Source organism: Zonotrichia albicollis, chromosome Z, assembly GCF_047830755.1.
Source record: "Zonotrichia albicollis isolate bZonAlb1 chromosome Z, bZonAlb1.hap1, whole genome shotgun sequence".
NCBI classification, from domain to species: domain Eukaryota; kingdom Metazoa; phylum Chordata; class Aves; order Passeriformes; family Passerellidae; genus Zonotrichia; species Zonotrichia albicollis.
Genome location: NC_133860.1, coordinates 45,026,330 through 45,053,010, shown reverse-complemented (window position 1 = coordinate 45,053,010; position 26,681 = coordinate 45,026,330). Strand labels below are relative to the sequence as shown.

General features: G+C 37.0%; 1 protein-coding gene across 1 annotated transcript in view; it reads right to left on the bottom strand.

The window, feature by feature from the left end:
* The window catches only part of SMARCA2 (SWI/SNF related BAF chromatin remodeling complex subunit ATPase 2), a 116,925-nt gene that overhangs the window by 21,001 nt on the left and 69,243 nt on the right, over positions 1–26,681 (bottom strand). The window contains exons 25-28 of the mRNA XM_005488275.4: positions 26,400–26,563; positions 25,418–25,645; positions 21,977–22,054; positions 18,186–18,404 (exon numbers count right to left, since the gene is read on the bottom strand). Coding sequence (XP_005488332.1) covers positions 18,186–18,404; positions 21,977–22,054; positions 25,418–25,645; positions 26,400–26,563 — 689 coding nt within the window. The remainder of the gene's footprint in view (positions 1–18,185; positions 18,405–21,976; positions 22,055–25,417; positions 25,646–26,399; positions 26,564–26,681) is intronic.

Genomic DNA, 26,681 nt, shown 5'->3' with positions numbered 1-26,681 from the left:
GATACTGAAATCTGCTGTTTCATTCTACCTACTACAAGGCCTGAAGCCTTCCTCCTTCAGCTGGTTTTAATATTGACAACTACTTATCATATTTCTCCCTTATTACTCTAAGCATTCAAATTAGATTTTTAGCTGATTCTTGTTATTACTTTAATAATAATAGCACAATTAGACAATTTCATGTACGATTTTAAAACTGAAATTGCTTGCATGCATTTTAAAGATTCTTTCATTACAGAAAATATATTCCTACTGCTCTACAGAGAACAGATCAAGTTTTGGTTACTGAAACTGATACAATTATCTATTCTGATTTAAAATAAATAAAAAAAATAAAACCAACCAAGTAATCATTCTGTTAACTTTGTTTACTTTTTCTGTTAACATTTTTCTGTCCTTCAGAAAACTTCACTTAACTACAACATATTTATATTTTTGCTTGCTTAATAGATTTTCTACCACCAAAAAGACAATCACAGTGGTTCTGTCATCACAGAATTTATAACATCTCACTTAGAATTCTGCATAAAATTTTTGGTTAGAGTAGGCAGTATTTTGGGAAATAAATATTAGCAAAAAGAAAAGATAAAAGTTGGGATTTAAAAAAATATTACATATAGCAATTTAGTAAAGACAAATGATAAAAATAAAACCAAGTAAACTAACATATGCTCTTGCACTCTTAAAATCAGTAGCTAGCAGGTAGCAAAGGAAGTCTTAGCAAATTACAAATCTATCATCAAACATTAAACTTTCTATTTAGCCAGTAATAAATCAATCAATTATTATATTAAGTTTTCAAAACTTCCATGAATCAATGTAAACACAGACAGCTTTAAGGTCTTAGTGACCCCACTCGAAAATCATTTTGACAATACAAGCAGTACAAAAATGTCGCTATTACAACTCTTAACATTTGTTCTCAAGAGACAAATTTGTATTTTGTACATAAACAATGACATTTAAAACTAAACCTATATGCTTTATTTTGTCTTAAAACTGTATCATATGAATCAATTATCAGCAGATTGGTTAATGCCCTGTGCATATATCTACACATATGATCCAAGCATGCGGGTATCAGCAGCAACATATTTATTAAGCAAATTCATCTGACTGAGATCTTTGTTAAAAAAGCTTACTATTCCAGGCCCAACACTGAAGAGCATGCCCTTCCAAACCTTTACCAGTACGATTATGATACAAATCTCAGGCAGAAATCTCCAGTTCCTGACAGATGATGGGCTGTGTGAGAGTGCAAAATAAGACAGACATCTCCCATGTTCAAATGCCTCTGGATTAGTGAGGTGAACAGCAAGGGAGTCAAGGAAAATAGTACACGAATAAAAATTTAACACTTTCTTTCCATTAAGGAAAGGAAACTGGACAGAACAGTACCAAAAGAAGTCTGTACACCTCATTTTTTCACAGACAGCTGTAAAAATTTAATGTCAAATTTTGTAAGTTGTCAAGCATCTCATGAAAGGCAAATACACCAGTGAAATATGAGGACCCTGTGTTAAGTTCTGTACTAACAAAATGTTCCTGCCTTTCTGATGCATATTGCTGTAACTTAGTCCATGTACACAAACCAATTTCATTTCTAAAGAGGCAAGAGCACACTTATCATGGATTAAAGAAATCAAACAGTCTTCTTCCAAAAAGAAGCTTCCACCTCCCAAGAGCAAATAGGAGGCAAGCAGAAGTTACTTCTGAGACACTGTGACTCCCTATTGCTGCTTGCAATTAGATTTTCATCTTTCCTAAAGAAGAGTTGTTTTGAGGTAGAAGCATTGTTAGGGAACATCGTTACAACATTGATACCTGAGCTCCAAACAGAAAAAAGTAAGGATAAAATGCAAACTGTTTATTTTCTCCATTTGAAAGACAGGATATTTCATATGTATTCTTCTGTTGGTGATAATAGCACTGTGACTCAACACCTTTTCAATTCAGAATTACAGATGCAAATAAGCATTTAGTACTAACAGCTCAGTTTTGCTTCATGACTGTGTTCTGCAAGTCAATAACTGTGTAGGCCTTATACAACTAATATGTTTTAAAATAATTTTACAGGAATCGGGTAACTCAAGTGTGGTCGCAGAGTGAATTAATGGAGGTGCTCACATAAAATCAGCTTTGGTGTCTAAGGCCTGTTTCATTTAGATGGTGAAACACTGCAGCACATAATTACCCTTCCTTTGACTGGAGATAACTAGGTAACTAGAAAACTGAGACATAGTGAAAGCTATCAGTTCTACATATAGTCTAAAAACTGGACACACAGAGCAGAAGTGGCACAGAGCCACATATTAAGTCTGCTTGAAGCTGTTCAGATGAAACAGGACAGGAGTAGAGTACAGGACATGCATACTCTTTCTGTGTCCCTCTCCAATTTTACCTTAATGAGATGAACGTTCAGAAAACTTGCTGCATCCCTCAACATCAATGCCCTGTGCCTCTCCAACTTGCAAAGTTGAAAGATATTCTAACTAACATGTAAAGAAATACCCTACCATGCTAATTAAACTCAGTGTTTCAAGAGAAAGCACTTAAACATAGGTGAACAGAAAAAGCCCACACCATCTTACCAAATCCCTGAACATAAACACTAACCCCATCACACAAAATCTCCAAAAGAATGAGCTTTTTTGGGAACAACAAGTAACTTAACAGGGCATTTTACTGACTATTGGCCAAAAGGCACTAAGGTTTAGGGCTGTTAAGCACTTAAAACCAAAAAACATGTCACTAGTGCAGTAATGAATAGCACATGACTGCTTTGCAAAATGAAGTTCACATTTACCACATTAGAAGAGAAGAAAGGAAGAAAAGAAACCTAGGGACAGCTGACAATAAACACCAAAAACCCTAAAACGACATCTACCTAGCCTTACCAATTACTCTCTTCAACATGATCCCTCTTGAAATATTGTATTTGTATTCCAAGAAAAGTTTTCCTAGTTTGCCTTTTTTTTTGTTGCTGTTGTTTTAGTTTCTTTATTTTGTTTTTGTTTTTTCTGTCTTGCTCTGTCTGAAATACTTCCATTCTTTATCTTACATTTGTTTTCAGATTAAATCTGGCAACCAATGAAGATTTCAACTTTTCACCCTGCAGTTCACATTCTTAAATAGATCTCTTCAAAATCCAGTTCTCTTGCTTATTTTTTTACAAATAACATTCCTGACATCTGGGACTGCTTCTAATTTTCACATCAGAATTGTTTCTAAGCTCTGTACAGCAAGTTCCCTTACATCATAATTGTATCTTGCTATGCAACAACATAGAGGTCGGTATACTAGATAAAGACTGTGAGGAAAAATGACTTTAACACTTGGCAATTAGATTAAAGGGCTTAAGATATTCTATCAACAGTGCAATTAATACATACATGAAAATAATTTTAAAGGTTGGTGAAGAGTTATTTTAATTCAATTTCGCCTCCTTGTTGAATATTACTGCACAACAGACTCACCAGTCTAGTTTTTCTGAGACTAAACTAAAACAGAATACAGACCACAATCTGTCAAAGGCAAAGAATTTGTGATTACATCCAGTTTTAACTTGCTTTCATCAAAGCATTGTTTTTTCTAAAAACTCAAAATGCAGTTATTGAAAAAATATATCAACTTGTAATACACAGTCTTCTCAGACAGGCTGAAATTTCATCAAATATGGTAAATGAGTTCTTCAGCCATATGTTCACCAAGCAAGAGTCTGTGTCGTCACATCACTGAAACTAGCATCTTTTTAAGAAGTGGGAGAAAATAGACTGTTTTCTGTTTTGGATTTGAAAATTAGTAGAAGTTGCCCAATTATTTCCACTGAAACTCCAGCTGCCTATATTTAATTGGACATTAAGGAGAACAATAATGTAAATTATAGGTTTTTCCTAAATTTTGATTCAAAGACTGATGACAAAATGCTCTGACACAACCATGCAAAAATATGAATTATCTTTAAAGAGAAATGGCCTCAACCAAAGCAATAAAGCATAATATTAAAAAAAAAGGTAATGATTTAAAATATTAATAGGATCAAAGTTTTTTTCATCAGTGTTTTCTTTTGGGTCTGAGAATATTTTTTCACATCAAATATCCTAATATTTAATCTTGATAGAAGATATCTTAATGCAGAAGCTCCACCTTTAATATGATAATTATCAAGTAAAAGCATCATGCAGAGCCAGCACTGATAAACTCTCTCTCAGTTATGACAAAACCCACTGACAAGTGCATAAAATTTTCTTCTGTTCAAAAGTGAAATCTTGTTAAAAAGAAATAAAAAAAATCTGTAATTGGTCTCATTTGTCCCTCTCCCAAAGGGCGAACAGGGATTTTAAACGGAACTTCTCAAGCTGATTTTGCACCAATGAGATTTTCAAAAACTTTGGGGACCAAGAAATTGAAGAGCACAATTAACTACTCATGATACCAGGACCCCACTGCTTGTCTGCTCGGTGAGCATTGGAAGTGCTCCATTAGAGGGAAGGAATTGGGTTATAGAAAGAAACAATTGTATCATGATGACTATAAAGATACTTTATTCAAAAAATCAGAGCACTGAGAAAATACATACATACTCACTGTGTCAAGACCCTGAATGTGAAACCACCCAAAAATCATCACTATTCTGTGGTCCACACTTCCTTAGCCACACTCTGAGAAGATCTAAAGGTCTGCCAATTGTCTTCTACAATTATCTTCTTTTCAAAATGTCTTGCTAAAAAGACTTAATTTCAAAAACCTCTTGACCAAGCCAACCTCATCTAGGAGCAATAGAAAGATAAGAGAGGAATCTAAACTCTATGCCAGAAATACTGATATCATCCTCTTACTCTTTATCACTGAACTGTTCTGTTGTGGTGGGGTTTTTTGTTTGTGCTTCCCAAACCTTCCTCCCGTCATTTTAGAAAGCCAGATAACCTGCTGAAGAATTCCTTTCACTTTACAGTAATAGTAATAAATCCACTTCTGAACACAGGGATAAAAACTCTCCCCTTCATGACTGGAGGACAATTTATAATGGAGTTGTGAAATATTCGGCAGGAAAACTTCCAGACGATAAACAAACATATTCCAAAAGGGATCTTACAATAGCATTTCTCAAGTACAAGGTATCCTGAGTATTTCAGATTGCCTTCATATAGTTCAGAACCTTAGAGCAGATTGATAACTCAAAGACTAAATATTGTTAGCAGACTGGTACTGGAAAGAGTTGCAGGTATCTTTGGAAGTATGATTGGAAGTAAAATTGAGCGACTGACTAACTTAAAAAGACACTGGAAGACTGTAAAGAAAATACTGCAGGCATGTTTCCCAGCTTCGGATTTACAAGCAATCCAGCTTGAAGTAAAATCTAAGCCATGACAGAGATGTCTCATTTTTCCCCCCTTTATTTTGCTCACTATGTCAGAGATACAGGTGCTTGTTGCATAGAAAAGATTCTGGAGCATTTAGTGACTGGTGCTACTCAGTGAGGAAGTGAAAATAGGAAAGGTTTCCCCCTTTTTTAATTTTATCAGTCCTATTAAGAATTCTGATTCAGGAAAGCCTACTACAGGAGTGTAGAGAACTCTATACTGACAAAGGCATTGTGAGATAACTGGTACTAGAGTTACGCTTTTTCATAAACAAGTACATTATCTTCCCTACACAAGGGGCAAGGAAAGTTAATTGCATGAGAAAATCACCTTTTCTCATGGGCATCAGGAGAAGGTGGGTGCCAGGAGGTGGTGGTGGTGGTATCTTTTCTCATTTTTTCCTAAATTCCTTTAAAATAATAAGCTTGGAATTTAGTCAGCATTAAACATGTTTCTGTCTGAGAACAGATATTATTTCCCTGGCCTCTCAAAAGTTTAGAAAGAAAATAGTAATAGCTTGTAATATCTTAGCTTTTACTGAGGGTTTTGCTTCCAGAACTTACTTCTTTCTTTGGTCTAAAATAAATCTTTTACTGAAGGGATTTATTGCCCTGTTGTTCTTCTGAGGTAATTTTTAAATTTAATTTTTAATGATTTGCTAAAATAGTTCATGAATTAGTTCAGAACTCATGAACAAAGCTTAATTTAGTAGTATTGCTTTTAGCACCTACACTCCATTCAGGCTCACAGAGAAATGTCATAGAAGAGGAGGAAATATGCTGCAATGAAGTTATGGAAATACTCATCAATAATAACTACATTCAAGAACAAAGAGGAATTCAGCATTCCAAAGATTAATCATCTCCTACTAAGGTTAAGACGTTGTTTGCTTTACAAGGGAGATCATGCATACAAAACCTATCAGAAACACACTTATATCTGCCTACTTATAAATAAATAGTTATTCAGGATGGTTTCTTTTCCAGTTCAGGATGGTTTCTTTTCCAAGTTCTAAGGCAAGTATTTACAGCTGTGTTGTAGCCCACACTTTGCAAAATACTGTTACTGTTGCAGGTTTCTGAGTAATTCTAAGCAATGTTAATTTGTCTTTTTCCCTTGACATTTACCTTTTTATAAACATGACATCCTTTTGTTGTGGAAAAAGAAGGAAATCTTTACTTCGCAATGTCTACTGGCAGACTAGCAGTGTGGATGATGTTTTGCAGCTCATAATGCTAACAACTAAAGATTTCTTTTGTTTGATTTTACTCCTAATGAAAAAGATTTTTAAAATTCAATTTGAGAATGGGAATTAATGGATTTTTAAAAATTATTTTTGAAAAAAATGTCCAGGTGTTTAGCCCTTCTTCATACAAAAAAAAATTGTCTCCTTTATCTTCTAAGACCCTAGTAATTAATCAGAAAAATACCTGGTATAAAGACAGGGTTTATACCCTCATCAGACCAGCTCTTTGCAAAGAAACTGCAGTCTTGGCACTTTCCAGGACATTTGCTTCCACTGATCATTGCAAATATTTGCAGCAACAGGCATCTGCTCTATGGTAAAGATAAAATTGACAATTCTAAGCACTGGAAAAAGTAAGAAGCCATTACAAACTCTCTTGTTCTGCGACATACTCAACAGCAGGATACCGTATCTTAGTAGAGTGTTTCCTATGAAGAACAGGATGCCTTTTCTTCCATTATGGAAACAACACAGGTGAGGACTAAAACACAAAGGGATAATGAGCAGATTTCCAGCATGAAATTACTAATTTTGAGATAAATCAGTAGTGTTACAATAAGTGAACTATTTACCTCTCACATAAACATATACTCAGGGGTGCCTTCTAAACTGCTCAGAAAAATAGCAGAAGTTTTCTCTCTTTTTGATTAACAGAATAATAGACTAACACAAGGCTTCTAATTTAAAGATGAGCATAAATTTTCTGTGCCCTGAAACCCATGGTTCTTAATGATGTAACAAGAGAAGTCTATCGTACAAAGCTTAAACTGGGATTTTTACATATGTCGAAATAAACTCAGCTACTGCCAGTAGTCAAACAATCAAATATTTTCATTCACATGTTCTTCTTTCTTATATTTAAGCATATTCACATATTCTCAAACATAATATCTTATTCCAAGTTTAAAATGTGGAACATAAGTAAATGGGAGCAAAATTGAGAAAATAAAACAAAACAGATAAAGTATCTCGCAAAAAATAAATACATGAGGAAAAAAAAGTAACAGCTTTCAGAAACCATTATAGCTTAATTATTTTTCAATAGATGTTCACAAATCTCTTGTATCTACTCATTCATAGAAAACAGCTTAAGAATTTTTGCAATAACATGGAAAATTTGATTTAAACATCTATCATTATTAATATAAGTACTGCGAGGCAATTAAGAACGGGAAGCACACAGTGTTAAAAGAGCATGATATGACATAAACATACTTTAAGAGATTAGAATACTCACTTCCTGTGCCAAAAGAGGAAAATATTTATAGAAATAGAGAGTAGTTAAATAATAAATACCAGGAGGTGTCCCTTTATGACAATTCCAGTATAGTTTTTTAATAACTGAGAAGAATTTGGAGGAAGACTGCATGGAATGAAACTAAGTAAAACTTTGGAAAACTTGCTGAAAAAAAGCTAAATTATACGTATCTTTTATGTATTTTATATCAAAACAGTATGTTGTGATGCTACCTTTGAGCACTGATGCAGTGAGTTCCATGTCTTCAGGATGCTTCTGAAGGTGCAGTTATATGACCATGCCAGGACTCAGAGTAGATCCTGACCCTTTAATATGCATACTACAACCTAGAAGTAAAAATCTAACATGACCAGTATCTGTCTAGAAGGCTTTTTTGTTCTTCTGGGATAAGTTGCATTGCAAATCACAGTCTGATGAGCACAAACTATTACCTACAAGCAATACAAAAAATTCTTGAAAAGCCAATGACTTAAGAGTACATGAAGTTTCTCAACAAAATGATGTATAATATAGTATAGTCTAGTCTAGTCTAATCTAGTGCATATACAAAAAACTAAAGAAAGGCTGTAAGCAACAACAAAGTCCTTGGTTCTGCATTTGAAACCCAGCTAAAAATGTCAGATGCCTCTGAAAAGAATACATGATGAATAGCCATGAAGCTATGATCTGTAACTTGCTAAACATGCAAATTTCAGAGTATGGGACAAAATTACATGGTTGTGGTTACTTGCAAGTTTTTGTAGGATTATTTTAAGGTTAAAATTTTACCACTAGAATAAGTAAGTACACTACTGTTCTCATCAAGAAGGGTACTTCAGGATGACTCAGGAAGCTGACAGTCATGACATGCCTAAGCATTGGCTGAATAGTTTTTGAGAAATTCAGAGTGAAACCTCTGCATTCTTCCGTATCTGTTAAGTTAGTACTTCCATACTTGTTTACTTACAAGAGAAGACAAATTGCTATCATTTAAGTTGCTACAGAAGTAGTTTCTATAGAAGAAGCAGAGCTCTGCATACATACACCAATCTATCAGAAGAATTATTTTGCCTAAATGCATACTGCATAAAAAACATCAGCATAAAGCCTTCCATCACCTGCTCAAGTCTACCTTCAGAAGACAGCCTTTTACAATAACGGTCTCACAATTTTCCTCTGATGACAAGGCAAAATATTAAATGGCTTCCTTTTCACAGAGTGAATAAATACTTCAGCCAAAATATATACTTTGAAGGTATGGGTAATTAGCCGTGTCACAAATGCAAATCAACATACAAAAATGTGATGTCTTTTTAAAAATTAAAATTAAAAAACTGATATGTGACAGAAGGTTAGCTACCATACCACCCACCATTGTTACTTTCAAGTCATGTCAGAGAACATAACAATACAGTGGACCCACAAATTAAAATGTTTGCCGCTTCTTGTTCAATTGTCATATATGCCCCCAGCAACAACAACCCTTTAGACTTCAAATGCAGATTTTGGTTCACATGGGTTTTGTGAATTAGTTAATAGCTGGTTTTATTTCAGTTTTAGAGTCATAGAATATCCTGAGTTGGAAGAGTTCAACTCCTGGCCCTGCACAGGAGAACCAGAAGAATCACACCACGTGCCTGAGAGCATTGTGCAAATGCTGCTTGAGCTCTGTCAGGCTTGGTAACCACTTCCCTGGGGAGTCTCTTCTAGTATGTAAACACCTTCTGCATGAAGAACCTTTTCATAATATGTACGGTTTTCGGCTGTTTGAAGGGCCTGGAAAGGCCCGGAGTGGCCTTGGGGCAGCCCGCGTATCAAAGGACGAGAAGAGGCTTCAGTTCTTCTTTCGGTCTTTATGTTTATTAAATGTTTATCTAAAAGATTTTCTTTCGGCCCGACAGAGGTCTGCTCAGCAGCCAGCCATGAGCACTCTATCCTGCCCTCCGGACAGTCACCTATCTTTATACCCATTGTTACGTGTACAATATTTATCATTTTTCCCCAATCCTTTTTATTCTTATTGTCCGGTGCACTTTCAGTAATGGCCAATCCCAAAGTGCCACCATCACCACAGAAGGTCGAGGAGAAGAAGAAGAAGAAGAAGGACAGGACACGCCCCAATTCCTCCATCTTACTTCTCTAAACCCCCCTGTACAGCAATCTTAAACCCTGTATCTCACCCTCTAATTAACTAATCCCTTCACCATTCACCCCGGTGAAGTCCTCCTATCCTCATACGGGTGTCGTCTCCCGTGTAGGATCAAAGTCCAGCCACCAGACACTTCTGGCAACATTCCAGGACTCCCGAGCCCCCCAAGGTGGTCTCGGTGGCTCGGCACCTCAGTCCAGAGGTGCTGAGATCCCACAATAATACTCAATCTAAACCTCCCCTGACACAACTTCAGGTCATTCTCTCAGGTCTTGCCACTGGTCACCACAGAGATGAGACTAGTGTCTCTCCTTCCTCTTCCCTTCACAACTAAGTTATAACTGCAATGAGGTCTCCCCTCAATCTCCTTCAGGCAGCTGATCAGAATTTTGGACTTCCATGTAAGAAGTATTTCTGGCATCTTAACCACAGGGACTAATTCTTCTTCTGAAAAATTTTGCACTTGAAACAGTAATAATTTAACCAAACATGAAACCTAGATTTTTAACTCACAACTTCTAGGTTATATCAACTTGGTATGTGAGAGGATACAGCTATTTCAAAGAAAATTAAGTTTATTTTATTCTAATGCTAACAGTACTCCCCACATTTTTTTAAAGTAAGTATGTATTTGGCATTACTATTTAAGGTTATCTAGAGGAGAACAGATGTACAGTTCCACTTCAAGGCACATTAATATGTGTTATGGTACTTTACATGTAACATTGTATAGTCAAAATCAGACTGAAATAAAAAGAATCCTATGAAAATATGACAGTTTTACTGGTAGGTACTCCTCATAAACAGCTGTTCAGATTTCCTGACTTGAAAGTCTTTATCAAAAAACAAAATCAAACAATAAAATTTCTTTATGGAGAATATCTCTGAAGAAGAAGCATTTAAGAAGCATTTCAAAGTACTTTTTCAGTTTCCAAAATTAATACTCTTGACCCTGATTCCACATTCTGAGAAAAGACAAGAGAATTTCTGATAAAGTCACACAGCGTGATAAGGCTCTTTCCCTTACAAACTAACAAAGCTATCCTGCCAAAATAGTGAACCAAAGCTATCAGGTAGATGCATTTAATTCCCTCTCATCCATGAAAAACCAAGAAAATACCCTTTCTGCTTCACTAGTTTTAATTTCACTACAATGTGAAAGTACCCTTTTTATCTTTTCTTAAGTAGATTCTGAATTGAATTTAATGGAAAGGACATGAAAGATAGATAGTAAGTATACCAAATATAAAAATGGTTCAATGAGGCCTTGAAGTCATATGCAATTTTATAACCTTTCAAAAAACAGCTTCCACATGCATAAAACTTATCTAATATTCACACTGAATATTAGAAAACAGTACCTGGAGCATTCTGATGATCACTGGTCATAAAATAGACAACACCCTAGGATGATGAACTTTTTAATCTTCCAGTAACAGTCGTTTACATGTGACTTTTTTTTCCCGTACAGCTTAACAAATTCAATTGCATCTGCAATTCAATACTACAGAGCACGGTTTAGATCAAAATGCAATTTTCTTCAAATATCCCGTGCAAATACTCACTTGATTGTGAAACAGTTTAGCAGCAACTCAGGAAACTGCAACTGCAACCGGTAATATTACAGAGTAGAAACAAAGAGAGAAGATCAGGGGTGCAGGGGTATTATGCACATAAACTACTCAGATAAAATATCCACTGGGTAAAAACTTTTTTTTTTCCCCTCTGTCTATGAATTTCAGCCTCCAATACTGACTAAAATCACTACAGACTGCAATACTAATTCTACACACAGGTATTTCAGTACTTAATGTAGGAAGGCCTAAACAACAGGCCCTGTGCCAAAGCTGACCTCTAGACGAACTCTTCAACCAAAAGTCATGTGTATCCATTAATCGGTGAAACATTATTAGCAATATGATATATGTACCTGCTCACAGGTGAAACACGTATTTACCTTTCTGTATTCAGAAACAGGACAAGGCCACATCTGGCCTTTTTTGTGGGCGAAGGATCAAAGACTAGTCCCCTGGCTCCTCCTTGAGCCTTGGCCAGGCTTTGGGAGAAACCCAACAGGAGGATAAAACCAGATGTTTCTGTATTAGAAGTAATGGTAGCTTGCTTATTATAAAAGCTGGGGAACTCTCACAGCAAAGTCAGAAGCCTCATTGCCTGCAAGGTGGATGCACCACAGGATTTCCCAGCTGCTGGACATGGTTTTCCAGTCCTTCACTCTGACACCTTCCCTGGGCTGATATGTAGATCTGGATGAAGGATAAAGCAGGGTAATTGTAACCTTTCTTAATCACTATAAGCAATTTTTGTAGTAATGATTAGATGCATTGCTTAGCTTATCCTTTTGTGATTCTTTGCAGTTTTGCATTATAGAACACTACACTATCCCTTAAGTTGGTATCTGTCTCTGACCCTAACCATCAGCACAACACTACTGTAAAATCAAATTCCACTACCCCAGTTTACAAAAATATGTCTTAAAATATCTTTCTAGTATTGGTTCTGAAGTTATATATATAGAACTGAAGCTGTCTAAGAAAACACAAACCTACTTGAAAACTTCTAGTAATTTATACCAAGTTATACCAACAAATCGACTCAAATTTACTATCTCTGCTGTCAAACCTGTTAATGGACTATTATAAAATGTGTAAAAACAAAAATTTGAAGTACCAGTTGGTAAGGAAACAGTTAAAAACACACCAAAAATTTTTCCTGCTAGGCAGTTTATTATACCATGTAACTTTAGTAAACATAAACAAAATTTATGTCTATGTTAAACAGTATCATCAGATATTCTGTATGAGTGAAAGCCGGCACTGTTTTTCTTTAAGTAAGACTGACTAATTACAAACCAAATGCATGAATTTCACTTACAATTTTTAGATTAGCAAAACAAGCATGACTTTTACATGTCTGCCTGACATAAATGAGATGCTGTTAATTTTGTAATCAGGTATGCTACCCTGATCAGCATATAAAGCTATTTCAAATTAACAAGGACAACTAGAGACTACGACTTTATATATGTTACCTAGCCAGCAATCAAACTGCATGAGAAGCTGAAACCAGATGCAAGAGTCTTGAGGGTCTTTTACCGACTCAAATAAATCCTCTGTTTCTTGAAGCCTGTCTCAGGCAATCAAATTCTTAGTAGATGACCCCTCTCAAAAATAGTATGCCATGGGAACCAGCAAAGTATTTTGCAGTTCCGTAGAAGTGGTGCAAGGACAGAATCTGCTAAAGCATGAAATACGCCCAGAATATAAATTTGTAGATCAGGAAGCAAATTCCTCCTTCCAGATTTTTTTTTAAGGAAATATGGTTGTCATGCCAACAGTTGTAGAACAGTGAGCTGCAGCGACAGCTAGTGATGAAGCCTGTTACTGTCTTAAGAGTTTTCCTGGGGAGACTGTCAATGAATGACAGGCTGCTCTGGGCAGCATCACAATCTCACTAAATACTGCCTATGATCACAGGTTTGGCTTCTGTTATTACTTTGTCTCTTGCTTCTACAGTCTTGATCTCCTAGCAAGAAGGATGTACAGTGTACAGACATGCATATAGACCTCATGGTACACAGTCCTTGAGGTCCTGTTGAGATGTGCCAGAACTACACTGTCCAGTGTTGGCATGTATCAGCAGAGAGTTCAGGATCTAACTTAAAAAGAGCCAGCACCTATTCCACAATCAAGAGCTGCGGCTGCTGAATTAGGTAAAACACCTTGAAAAAGATCTAGTCAGCACCCCAAGACATAAAAAAGACAGCTCAAGACTACACACCAATATTATGAAACCAACGTACTGATCTGAAACAGAAGGTTTTGTTCAGAAAACTCTATAGGAAGATAGCTATAAAGCAGCTACAGCAAGAGAAGAAAAGTGAGGGGCATCCCTCACTGCTGGTTAATTGAATCTTATTTTGTAATACCGCAATAAAAATAGGCCCATGGTTACCTTTGGAAAATGGCATCTACCACCTTATTTTTTTTTTTGTTGACATAGTTAAGCATTCCCTTGAATATGCTAGTAATGCAACACTATTATTATGACATCTTCTTGAGATGGCATTACAGAAAAATCAAACATATTCTCAAAGACATGAAAGTGACTTCTGCTGAGAGTGCAATGGGTGTGACAAAGAACTCTGTTTCACACACATGAAAAATAAGATAATTTTTAAAAATCCAGAAAACTTACATTATTTCATTATCTATCCAATGAGGTAGTTTTATTCTGAATGTGCACAAGCAATGATACATTATAAATGTAATGCCACTGAAGAGACCAAAAAGTATTACAGAGTCACAAAATCATTAGGTTGGAAGAGACCTTCAAGATCATCAAGTACAACCAATGCCCTAAGACCTCAACTAAACCATGGCATCAAGTGACATATCCAGTTTTTTTTTTAACACATCCAGGAATGATGACTCCACCACCTCCCCAGGCAGGCCAATGCAATATTTTGTCACCCTCTCTGTGAAAAACTATTTCCTAATATCCAACCTGTATTTCCCTTGGTGCAGCTTGAGACTGTGTCCTGTGCAGCTCTCCTGTGCAGAGAGACCAAACCCCCCTGACCACAGCCACCTTTCAGGGGGTTGCAGAGAGTGATAAGGGCACCTCTGAGTCTCCTTTTCTCCAGGCTAAACACCCCCAGCTCCCTCAGCTGTTCCTCACAGGGTTTGTGTTCCCAGCCCCTCTCCAGCCTCGTTGCCTCCTCTGGATGTGCTCAGGCATCTCAAGGTCCTTCCCAAACTGAGGGCCCAGAACTGGACACAGCACATGAGGTGTGGCCTCACCAGTGCTGAGTACAGGGGAGAATGACCTCCCTGCTCCTGCTGGCCACACTGTTCCTGACACAGGCCAGGATCCCTTTGGCCTTCTTGGCCCCCAGGGCACACTGCTGGCTCATGGCCAGTCGGCTGTCACCAGTGCCCCCAGGTCCCTTTCCAGCCACACCGTCCCCAGCCTGTAACACTGCAGGGGGTTATTGTGGCCAAAATGCAGGACTCAGCACTTGGATTTATTAAACTGGATTTATTAAACTCCATCCCACTGCACTCTGTCCATCTATCCAACCGTTGCACGTCTTTCTGCAGAGCCCTTCTACCCTCCAACAGATCAACACATGTCCCCAACTAGGTGTCATCTGCAAACTTATTAATCAAGGACTCAATCCCCTCATCCATGTCATCAATGAAGATATTGAACAGAGCTGGCCCAGCACAGACCCCTGAGGACACCACTGCTGACTGGCCCCAGCTGGATGTGGCACCGTTCCCCTCCACCCTCTGGGCCCGGCCACCCAGCCAGTTCTGAACCCAGCACAGAGTGCTCCTGTCCAAGCCGTGGGCTGCCAGCTTTTCCAGGAGGGTGCTGTGGGAGACAGTGCCAAAGGCTCTGCTGAAGTCCAAACAGAGAACATCCACAGCCTGTCCTGCATCCACCAGGTGGGTCACTTGGTCACAAAAAGAGACCACATTGGTCAAACACGACCTTCCCCTCCTAAACCCATGCTGGCTGGGTCTGATACCCTGGCCACCCTGTAAGTGCTGCATAATGGCACTTAATATAAATTGCTCCATTATCTTACCTGGTACTGAGGTCAGCCTGACTGGTCTCTACTAGGATCCTCCTTTTTACCCTTTTTGTGAATGGGTGTCACATTGGCATCTGGAACCTCACCAGTGAGCCAGGAGTTCTTATTAGCAGTTCTTATACTTCCATTTGTTTCATCACACCCTTAAATGCACCTGAAAGCATGTTAAACTAGGTATACAGTAGAATTATAGTAGTAATTACAATGCACTATGAAGCACCTTGTCCTAAGGCAATTTAGTGAATTTGAAAACTTGCTTAATTACTCAACAGAGAGAAGTGAGAATAATTTCTCTCAACAGAAGAACAAGCCATGGCGAAAAAAGAGTAGTATATGTAGTATATGCACCATCTTGCATATATGCCTGGCAAGGTTTTTAACTTGGCTTCACAATACAGTCTCACAAGCAAATAATAAAAAAAAATTACTACCAAGCGTATGGAGACCTGCTAAGAAATTATTTTCAGAGTAGTCCTTTATAGCTTTTTATCAAATGGTCCATCACTGTCTTTAGAAAGACAGAATAGAAGGTATGCCTACTAAATCTCAAGAGAACACCAAGTTGACCAGAAATTCACCCAAGGACAGGCTTAAAATTAGGAGCAATTTTGCTGAAGAAAACTTGAAAATTATTCAACAAGGGCATATGCTAAATCCTCTTAGGAAGGAAAGACTGACTGTATGAAACATGGTTTTGAAAAGCTGGCAAGGAAGTAGAGCCAGAGAAAAGGATTAAGGTCTTACACAGGATCAAAAATTTAACATGAGACAATACCTTCCATGTTAGGAAATTAACTACTGAACTATAAGGTTGTACCACAGAAGTTATGGAAAGAACTCCTCCTTACTCAAATGACGATGCATCTGGAATTTTGATGTCTAGCTTTTGATCAAACTTGTAGAATGATGTCAGTCACATGGACAACCACTATGGGAAGTCACTGAAAACAATCAGGAGACTCAGAAAACAGGAATTATGGGAAAAGACTGCATAATCATGGTAAACTTTTTGAACTTACTCAACTGGGAGACAACTCTCCTATGACACAAAGAAATTAAAAAAAAAAAAGTGCTATCAGGCTACTCTGCATGAGCAGAGTTACTAGGACCATGTAATTAGATGAAAATCCAACAGAAAAATTAAAATAAAATATAAAAGCCAAACAGTCAGAAACAATCCACTGCAGACTTCTAAATTCACTGCTCAGAAATGCCTAGAAGAGGTAAGATCCTGAACTTCTATTATAAATGACATAGGACTGTATGATTCTGCCTGCAGTATGACAGGGATCACAGGATTTCTTTTAGGCCTGCTATTGTTTACAATAAAGCCCTCAAAACAAATATTACAGCCAACTGAAGCCACAAAACACAAAAGCCAAAGCTAACTTCTATGCTGCCATAGCCAGAGCGTTCCGTCATTAAAAGAAGTAGTTTAAAATGACCCTGAGTAGATGTACACTATACTGCATGCACTTCCACTGCAGGAAAAGGTAAATCTTCAAGAATTCAAACAGGAGTTTATTTTTTTACATCTTTCTTCTCCACTTGAAAATGTCAGGTATCAAACCTCCGCAGTTTCACAGACTGGCTTAAACTTACAGCTGGTGAATAATTCAGGCCTTTTCTCCCCTAAGCAACAGGTCAGGATTAGCTCTTAGTACAGTATTGCACCATGCAGTCTCCCAAACATCCCATATTAAACTAAGTAGGTAAGATTTTTACCTATCTGTAGGGAATTACACAAAACCTACACTGTATATTCTTGTTGCTATTGTCTGTAATCAAACAGACAGTTTTTAAAACAAAACTTACTCTGTCAAACCATTTAAATTAGTTTTGCACTTATAATATTTCAGTTATAAATTTTGGAAATCATACTATAACAAATTTTTTGAAAAGCCTTTCCAACAATCACCTTTTTACCATGCTCTCACTACCACACTGAAAAGACACATGCATTATTATCCATGTGTATGGAATGTAGATTTCAAAGAACAGCAAGAGACAAAATCCCAGATTTGGTGTTAGTTTAGTGTAGAATCTTTGCTTTCAGGTCTTAAAATTCTTAAATCATTTACCAAACGTTTTGATCTCAGTGGAGTTAATAAATGCTCAATACTTGGAAATTAAATAGCCTGAGAGAAAGAAAATTTAAGTGAAAATTTCTGTATTCTTAAAAGGATTAAATATAGGCATTAAAAATATAATAAGCTTGTGTGGCACAGAAAGTTTAAATATATACTGACTAATGGTTTTCATGAATATTGAACAACTCTCCATGCATCTGAAAGATGACACACGCAAAAGTACCTGAAGATGTAAGATCCATGCAAATAAGAACACTTGCAATAGAATGCTATCGTAGTCCTGACCCAGCACTTAGTAACACTGATTTAAGTTTGTGGAGAGCAGTTCAAAACTTACTTATATCTTCAACATAGCAGCAAAAGCTGGATAATGAGGATATTTTAGGCCTAAAATTGTGCTCTCCCAGTGCAGTCTCCAAAATGAGAAGAGAAACCTACCACAAATGTGTAAATTTCAAGTGTACAAAACTACCAACCTACCCGCAGCCACTGTTTCTCTGTGAGAGCATCACTGTAGTCCACATCTCTGCGCTGACGGGATCCTCTTCCAAATATTTTCTCTTCTTCTTCTTCACATGTGAGCCTTTCAACTTCAGCATCATCCTTAATAATCCAGGATGGTAATTCATCCTCCTCCATCAAGCGAGGTTTACGTTTAGGGTTTCTGGCATCTTCCCTGCGACGATCCATGTCCATGCGCTGCAATGACAATTGGCAAAGGATAAAAAAGTTTTAAAGGCAATTATTAAGTGAAATATGTCAATGCCCACCTCTCTAATAACTCTTGAAACTTTAAACAAAGTCCTTCCCAGATATCTCCCTTTCATAATATTCCTAAATACTTCTAAAACGCATCTGCAAAAAGAAGCTACACTCAATTGTTAATTTCCAGTCATATTCACTATTTCACAACTAGCTTTCACTGAAGGAACTAAGACAACACACTGCCAAGTGACACAAAGCAGATCACAATAACACTGCTGTCCCCATAATGTTTTACTACTATGTAACAAAAGAGTAACTAAAAATACACTAGTTTTGTTACCCTGAATATTAGAAGAAAATTTAAAAGTTGGTACAAGCAACAAAGACTCAAAGGAGAACTAATAAATTCAGAGAAAGGCTTGTTTACACAGAGCCAGAAAGCCAACACACTTGAACCCCTGAATTTTTTTCTGATTTTATTGTTGTACTACACAAAAATCAAAACGCAAAAATATCAGATAAGCTTAGGTGAAGTGCTACAAATATAAGAAGGTGATGTTAAGACTTTCAGCTGAAATTTAAATAATCATTCATTTCACATGGGGTGAACAATAGCTCAGATATGGAGAATGACGATACATTCCTACAATCTACTGTTGACTCATCAGTGAGGTGTTTTATAATCCTCCTGGGGAAGCATCCACCTCTGTCAACTACATACTGACCTGGCCCTCATGGTCCCATGAATTGCACCTGCATTGCCTTAAGTACTCAAATCAGATAATATGAATAGGCATTTCAAATTGGCCTTTTGAAGATTCATACAGTACTTAACACTCAGTTATCAGCTGCTAAGCAGAGAAAACAAACAGATGGCCACCAACATTTCACTTTTCTATTTGAAAAAAATTATGTAAATAGACTGGCATCAGAATTGGCTGTAGCATCATATGAGGCTACTGCTTTGACCACTAAAACTTCATAAAAAAACCATTCTCAATTATGTACAAATGTCTCCCTTGTTAGCCAAAACAGACGTGCATTAATTCAGAGGTATTATCTCTCCAGAGGGACAGCTCAAACCCAGCCAAATTTAAAACCTGAGGCTTGGTAATGGCACCATTGAACATGCTGAATCTTCTCTCATCTTGGGACTTCTCAAACACAAGCATTTCTAAAACACGACCTCAGGAAGTTCATCTTACAACTTGTTTTCATCACCTTCCCTTGTGCACTATCCAATTTCTAAACTCGGTGAAAAGCAGAAAGCAAGAAGTAGTCTTCAGTCTGCAGGTCCCACTATGTTAAAGAAGTAACTATAAATACATGGGTGTTTTCCCTGCTCCCTATTACCTCAGACAACAGTGAATGGGATGTGCAGCCTATAGTTTTTTATAGCAGACTTCCATATTTCACCTATTAAAGAACATTCCATTCAATTTGAATTAATTTCAAGTAGTCTCATTCAAGCCAAACATGTGGCTTGGATTATTCTAACATGACAACCAGACAGCTGCACCAAGAGACAGCTCAAATGCGATAAATGAAATAGACTGCTTTATTTCTATTATTTAGCTGAGAACCTGAACGGAGTCAAAAGACATCATATTTTTATGCCATTAAACTGAACATGAATTCAATGCTGAAACTTTGTATTTTTTCCCCAATGACTATGTTTCTCTGTCTAACACAAAAACTATTGGGGAGTGTCCAAAGGAGGGCCACAAACATGGTGAAGAGCCTTGAGAGGAACCCTTATGAAGAGCAGCTGAGGTCTCCTGTTTTCTTCAGTCTGGAGAAGAGTGGGGGGAGACCTCATTGAAGTCAAGCTCCTTGCGAGGAAAAGAGGAGGGGCAGGAACTGATCTCTTCTGTGGTGACCAGTGACAGGACTGAAGGGAATGGCCTAAAGTTGTGTCAGAGATGGTTTAGGCTGGATATCAGGATAAGGTTCTTTACCCAGAGAGTTGTGGAGCACTGGAACAGGCTCCCCAGAGAACCTGTAACAGCACGAAGTCAGACAGAATTCAGTAAATGTTTGGACAATGCCCTCAGACACATGGTGTGATTCTTGGCTTGTCCTGTGCAGGCCCAAAAGCTGGAATCAACCTTTGTGGGTCCCTACCAGCTCAGTATGTTCTGTAATTTTGTCAAAACTGTCTTTACTCTTGGCTCCTCAACTTTTTTTATATTAAATAGCCTTCAAATTTAATACTACAAGTTGAAGAAAACAGATACAAATTCATCAGCTACTTTCAACTATGGATTAGTTCTTTTCTTCTGGGTCTGAAGGAGAAATCAGAAGCTCTTTTCTAGCTGCAAATCCATGTTCACAAAACTCAGGGTATGTTCAGTCAATAATTCAGATGAAATTTATTTGAGTTTTAGATCAAATGGCCGTCTCTTGGTTCGTGTCATGTAAATCTCCTTACACTCAAATCACTGATCAAAAAGTTTAAAAAGAAGCTGTCTGTAAGCACTCCTTTTCTCTGCAACCTGGCTTTAGTGATTTCAGTTCTGAGTAACTCTTAATGAAGCCCAGCACGAAAACACTAAATTGGCAAATCAGCAAGAGAAAAAGAAGAGTCATACGGGGGAATATTTTTCCAACAGTGTACATGAACAACTGCAACTTACAGAAAAGGGGCCCTGCATGCTTGTGTAACAGTAAATTTTTACAGATGAATTCGTAAGTAGAAGACAATGAGGGAATAAAACCTGTACTGGGCACACAGGTTTTGCATTGGTCCTATCAGCAGTTGCTTCTGCAGATACCACCAGATACACATCCATTTATGCACAGGAGTGTCTTATTTCACCTTGCAGAAGAAAGCTGCCTCTGTAGAATTAGAGGGCATGGTGCTTTACCTTCAGTATTTAAGTATTGCCCTGTACTGGTGTCAGTGGAGCCCAGAGGTCCTCTAGCAATCCTCACACTGTACAAACACTAGAAGGCAAGAGCTATGCCTACAAAGGTGTTTCAGTAATTATTCCATCAGTGCTGAAGTACCATAAACAAAAAGGGAAGTACTAATAAATAGAAGTGGCTCACATTTGAACCGCTAGCTCTATTTTGATAGCTGTTGCAACAGTTGTAGCAGTAGAGATGCAGCTGATTCCTGATAAAACCATCAACAATACCTCAGTTAACTCACCAAGAAAACAGCACTGTTAGTGTACTAATTTACGACCCTGTTAAGTTCCTGTAGCTGTCCTTGCCAATATCAAAGTCCATAAGTAAGACAAAATGTTGAATAGCAATAGTATGCTGTAGAATTAGACAGACAAACTGTGACTGACACTTTTGAACTATAAATTACTCAGGTTGTGTCAAACTCTTCCTCTACATTGTCACTATTTCACTGACAGCAAGCAATCTCTGAAGACTCTGTGTCACTTGAGGAACTCTGTATTTAAGCAGACTACACTTTTTCCTCAGATGAACACCACAAGTAAATAAAACCTACATCTCTAGTAAAGTTTTGACAAAGCTGAGTGATAAAAAGGTTAAGGCTTTTATTAAAATCCCTAGAAGAAGATGATTTTTCCATGATTACACATCCTCACCATAAAGAGATCAAATTCCTCCTCACGTCGAGCAATCATCTGATTCAGTGTCTCATCATCAGGAACTTCATCTTCTTCCTGGTTAGAAAGATGGATAAAATTATTAGGAAGTACTCACATGCACCTTGAACTAACAGCCTCCCTCAGTTCAGAGCTCCACTGACCCTCTTTCTCTGACGACATGTGGGAGCACATAAACTGAAACGAAACTTTTTAAAGTGTTCAGCTATTCAAAAGTAACAAAATAAGATGGTAAGAATGACAAATGACAATTATTACTCCATTCAAAATTTGAGAATGAGGAAATGACGAAACACAAAACCAGGAAATATTGGCTTGTGGTTTTCTTGGCTCAGAAGCACAGTTAGTGCTTTGGTTAAAACAGATGTATTTCTGTGCTGCTATTCTACAATATTCCTTCAGAAATACCATTCTAGATTTTGAGGGTTTTCTCCCATCAAAGCAAGATGACTGAAAAATTCCTGATTAAATGAAAAGAACAAAACATGTTTTTATCCTGGAAAATAACCCTGCTGAATCACTTTCTCTTGACCATTTTCTGCTTACAAATTGAGAGGTGAAAATTTTATTGCAGACAAAATGGATTATTTAATAAAACAGAAAGAGTCACTAGAAAAACAATTTAGAACTGTAGTGTTCAACTGAAAATATTAAAGCTGAAACCATTATGATACCCACTTTAAAACAAAGCCCAAAATATTCAGACTTCCTCCCTGAATTAATTCTGAAACCACAGACAACAGGCCACTCTACGCAGGGCTTTCTGAACAAATATTACACTATGCTACAGACCTACAGTTCTTCCTAAAAACTCATGTTTTGAGCCCACTTTAATGGGAGTATAGAATGCTGCATGTAGCATCCAAAAAGCTAATATCCTGTAGCTTATTTTTCAGAAATAGTAAGTCATTTAAGTATTTCCTCACATCTCCCCTCCAGTGTCTGGATTTCTACGCTTCAGAAAAAAACCTCAAACCAGTTCTCATTAATGCAATTCTCATGGAACACCTTTGTACCTTAATGAACATAAAATTTAGATTTTAACATGAGCCAGGCAACTGGGAAAGTGATTAAGAGAGCTAGCTCTTCTCACTTGTAGTCATTGCTCTTTCACTCTTCATGAAAAGGAAGTCACATGGTTACTCACAAAGAGAAAAAAAGATTCTTTTATAAATGTGACCATCATGAAAGAGCCACATACTTCCTTATTATCTTAGAGTAACTTCTGACCTGAAAAACGTAAGTGATCTTACAGTAGAAGCTGTAACAACAGTGTCCATATTATCAGCAGTTAGGCTGAATAATCCTGTTGCCAAACCGGTAGGCTTTGCAGAAGAAAAAAATTATAAATAAGCTCAACTGCCTACAAAAAATTACACTTAGAACAAGTAACTGCTACATAGTCATACACTGCTATTACTCTAATGAATCTTTCTAAATACACAGAAATTATCTCCCTGCTTTATCAAGTACAGCTAAAAGACAAAATGGATCAAAAAAAGAAAGAAGAAAAAAAAATAAGGGGAGTCTTGATGCTGAACTTAAAAAAACTACTGAAAAAGGATTAACAGAATGTATGTACTCTACGCTCAGATGTGAAAAGTTTAAAGCTTGCTTAGCATGGGAATATTTAACTAGATTATCACTAAACAATATCTTTGTTAGATGTGCCAGTCTGCATCTGTAAGTCAAAGCTGTGTCAATACTGTTGATAATTTAAGTGAGAGGTTTACTTTTTTCCCATCAATCTCCCACTTGACACTCAGTGCTGCTGCAATGAAGGAGCAATGGCTGACCATTGCAGGATGGTGCACATTCAACTCCTCCTAGTCCTCAAGAGGCTGAGTGTTTGGGCAGAGTTTTGTATAGTCTCTGTTCATAAAGAAGTATTAATCGAAAGCTTCAGCTAGGAGTCAGACTGCAACATCAATGCTTTAAAGACTGATGGTGGGCTATGGCAAATAAACAGTTTTTAAATCTGCTTGCTTCAGGATGGTAGATTAAGTATATAACACGCAAGAAACAAATTGTTCTGAAGTCATCTACAAAATAAGGCATGTCATGCAGGCCTAGCAGCAGCCCTGACTTCTGAAACACTGTCAGATAAATGCTTCAGAAACAAATGTACTCCAGTTTTTAAAAAAATTCATAGGATTACTGAAAATGTCTGCTGGTTTCCTACTCATATAGGAAGTGTGGTCTGCTTTAGAACTACAGGTTTACTTAATCAAAAATGGTACATATGTATATCACCAAATTTCTGCATTAACACCACAAATAAAAACCAATTACTGATAAAAATGTTTTGTCACTCTTCTTTAATTTCTATGAAAAATGCTAAAACAACACAAAATTTCATCTTAATCATGCTTTTCTAAATGCTCAATGCAGAGTTTACACAAGAGGATTAATGACTAAAGAAGTAAACTCCTTGATCTTTGAAACTTTACTCCATATAACGAAGATGCTAATGAAACACAGGCTGTAGAATCTCGTATCAGTGTGCACCCTATTCACACACACAAGCTCCACTCAGAGGCAAGATTGGTCTCAAAAGCGCTGTCTTTAACCAGTTCAGGGTATTTTCAAGTTGGGAAAAGGTCAGTGCTGATCAAAAATTTCTCTTTGTGTGTCATCAGTATAACTGACACATTTATTTAATTTCTCCCAAATACAACTTTTGTCCAAATATTGAATTTTGTTCAAATTAAGGGAAGAATCTGCAATGACAGGTGAAAGAATAGGCTTATCATTCTGTATTCAGAGTTCCATAAAACAACACAATGAAAAGAGGACACTCAGTGTCCTTCACTTCCCACTTTTAAAAGCAAAGACGTGACAGCTCTTTTAAAACAGCTAATTATTTCTCAAAGAGAAAGTGGTGATGAGAAGTCTAGGCCGGACATGGCATCAGAAAGAAACAGTTACTTTTGGGCTTGTCCTAAGCCCAAGGTTAATCAAAGCAGATCTTAACTCTCAAACAGATTCCAAATGAAGTACAATAAGCAGGGTCCTTCAAAACTGAACCTAGGTAGTACTAGCTGCTCAGCACGTCTGAAAATCAAAGTGTCTAGCGGAACATATATATTAGCTTAGGACTTAGGAAATGGTTTATAATGTGTTCTGGAAAAAAATCTCTGTTTGAATGCAATTATTTGCCAAAATTATAAAGGCTGGATTGGGTTTTAAGTTGGAAAGCATAATTTTACACTAAGATTTAACCATAATCCTTACATCATAACCAGTAGTTTTCAATCTATTACAGCGACCATAAAAAAAGATAAAAATTAAGTTATTTCTCTAAATGGATAGTAAGAAATGATAATGAAATATTTAATTTCAAGGGTTATGACAATCTTTTTAAATGATGAACAAAAGAAGAGTCAGTACTTCCTGAGTAATTATTTCTAACCACCTTACCTCATTTTCTTCTTCATGCTCCAATATAGCTTGGAGGAAAGCTCTCCTTTCATGGCTTGAAGATTTCTGATCAAACATTCCTGCCTGAATAACTTTTTGATCTACATTCAGCTTATACTTTGCTGCAGCAAGTATCTTCTCTTCCACACTGTTCACAGTGCACAGTCGCAGGACTCTAACTTCATTCTGCTGACCAATTCGGTGAGCTCTATCCTGGGCTTGCAAGTCCTATTAGGCAAAGAACAAAGAATAATTTAACAGAGAGAGTGAACACAGATAGTAAAACTCTTTTTAGTCTCGCCTCCCGTACATTTTACATGTGGTCATTGAATATTATGTGAATTGAATACATTTGCACAATAACTGAAAACACACGCACAACCACGCACTTCCAGGGATACTGAACTTACTTTCTTACAAATTGGAAAAAAAAAAGGTGGCAAAGGCAAAATTCAAGCTACCCCTTCTGGCTTTTTAAAACAAGCCAAAGTGGGTGTGTTATCGTCTTTTTCTGGTATCTGTAGTTACTACTAACCACCACAGAGTAAGTTATCCTCAGGCCAAGACTCACATGGTCACTCACATGGTCACCTTATTTCATGAGACAGGCAGCATTCAGCATGGTGTGCAATACTTTACTGAAGTACTACAAACTACCTACCAAAGGCCAGTGAGCTGGTTACTATATCCTAAGGGTTAAAGAATGAGTACAGTTATACTAAAGCAAGTTTATAACACTCCTAGCACTGAGGATACTCCAAGACTCAGATAAAATATATATATAGGCACAGAATTAGTTCACCTATTCAAACGAAAACATTTCCTGATTGTGGCAGTTTGCCTCACTAATTCCTCTCAAAGCAGCACTTTATCTCTTCCTTGGATTTTTTATTTAAAAAATTTAAATCTATTTAAAGAAGCAGTTCAAAAAATCATCATGGATTCTTTGCACATTTTACGAAGATAAGAAAATAAATACAACCTGATGAGGATTCCAGTCACTGTCAAAGATTATAACAGTGTCAGCAGCCTGGAGATTTAAGCCTAGCCCTCCAGCCCTTGTACTCAGCAAAAAGATAAAGTATTGTGATCCAGGTTCATTGAACTTCTTCAACAGAGCAGCTCGATCCTCTGATTTTGTTGTGCCTGAAAAAAAAATAAAAAATATAATATAATAAAGTGATTATATTTGAACGGAATTATTATATGAACGGAAATAATATAAATGTAACGTCTGTTGCTAAAACTACATGTGAAAGGGTAT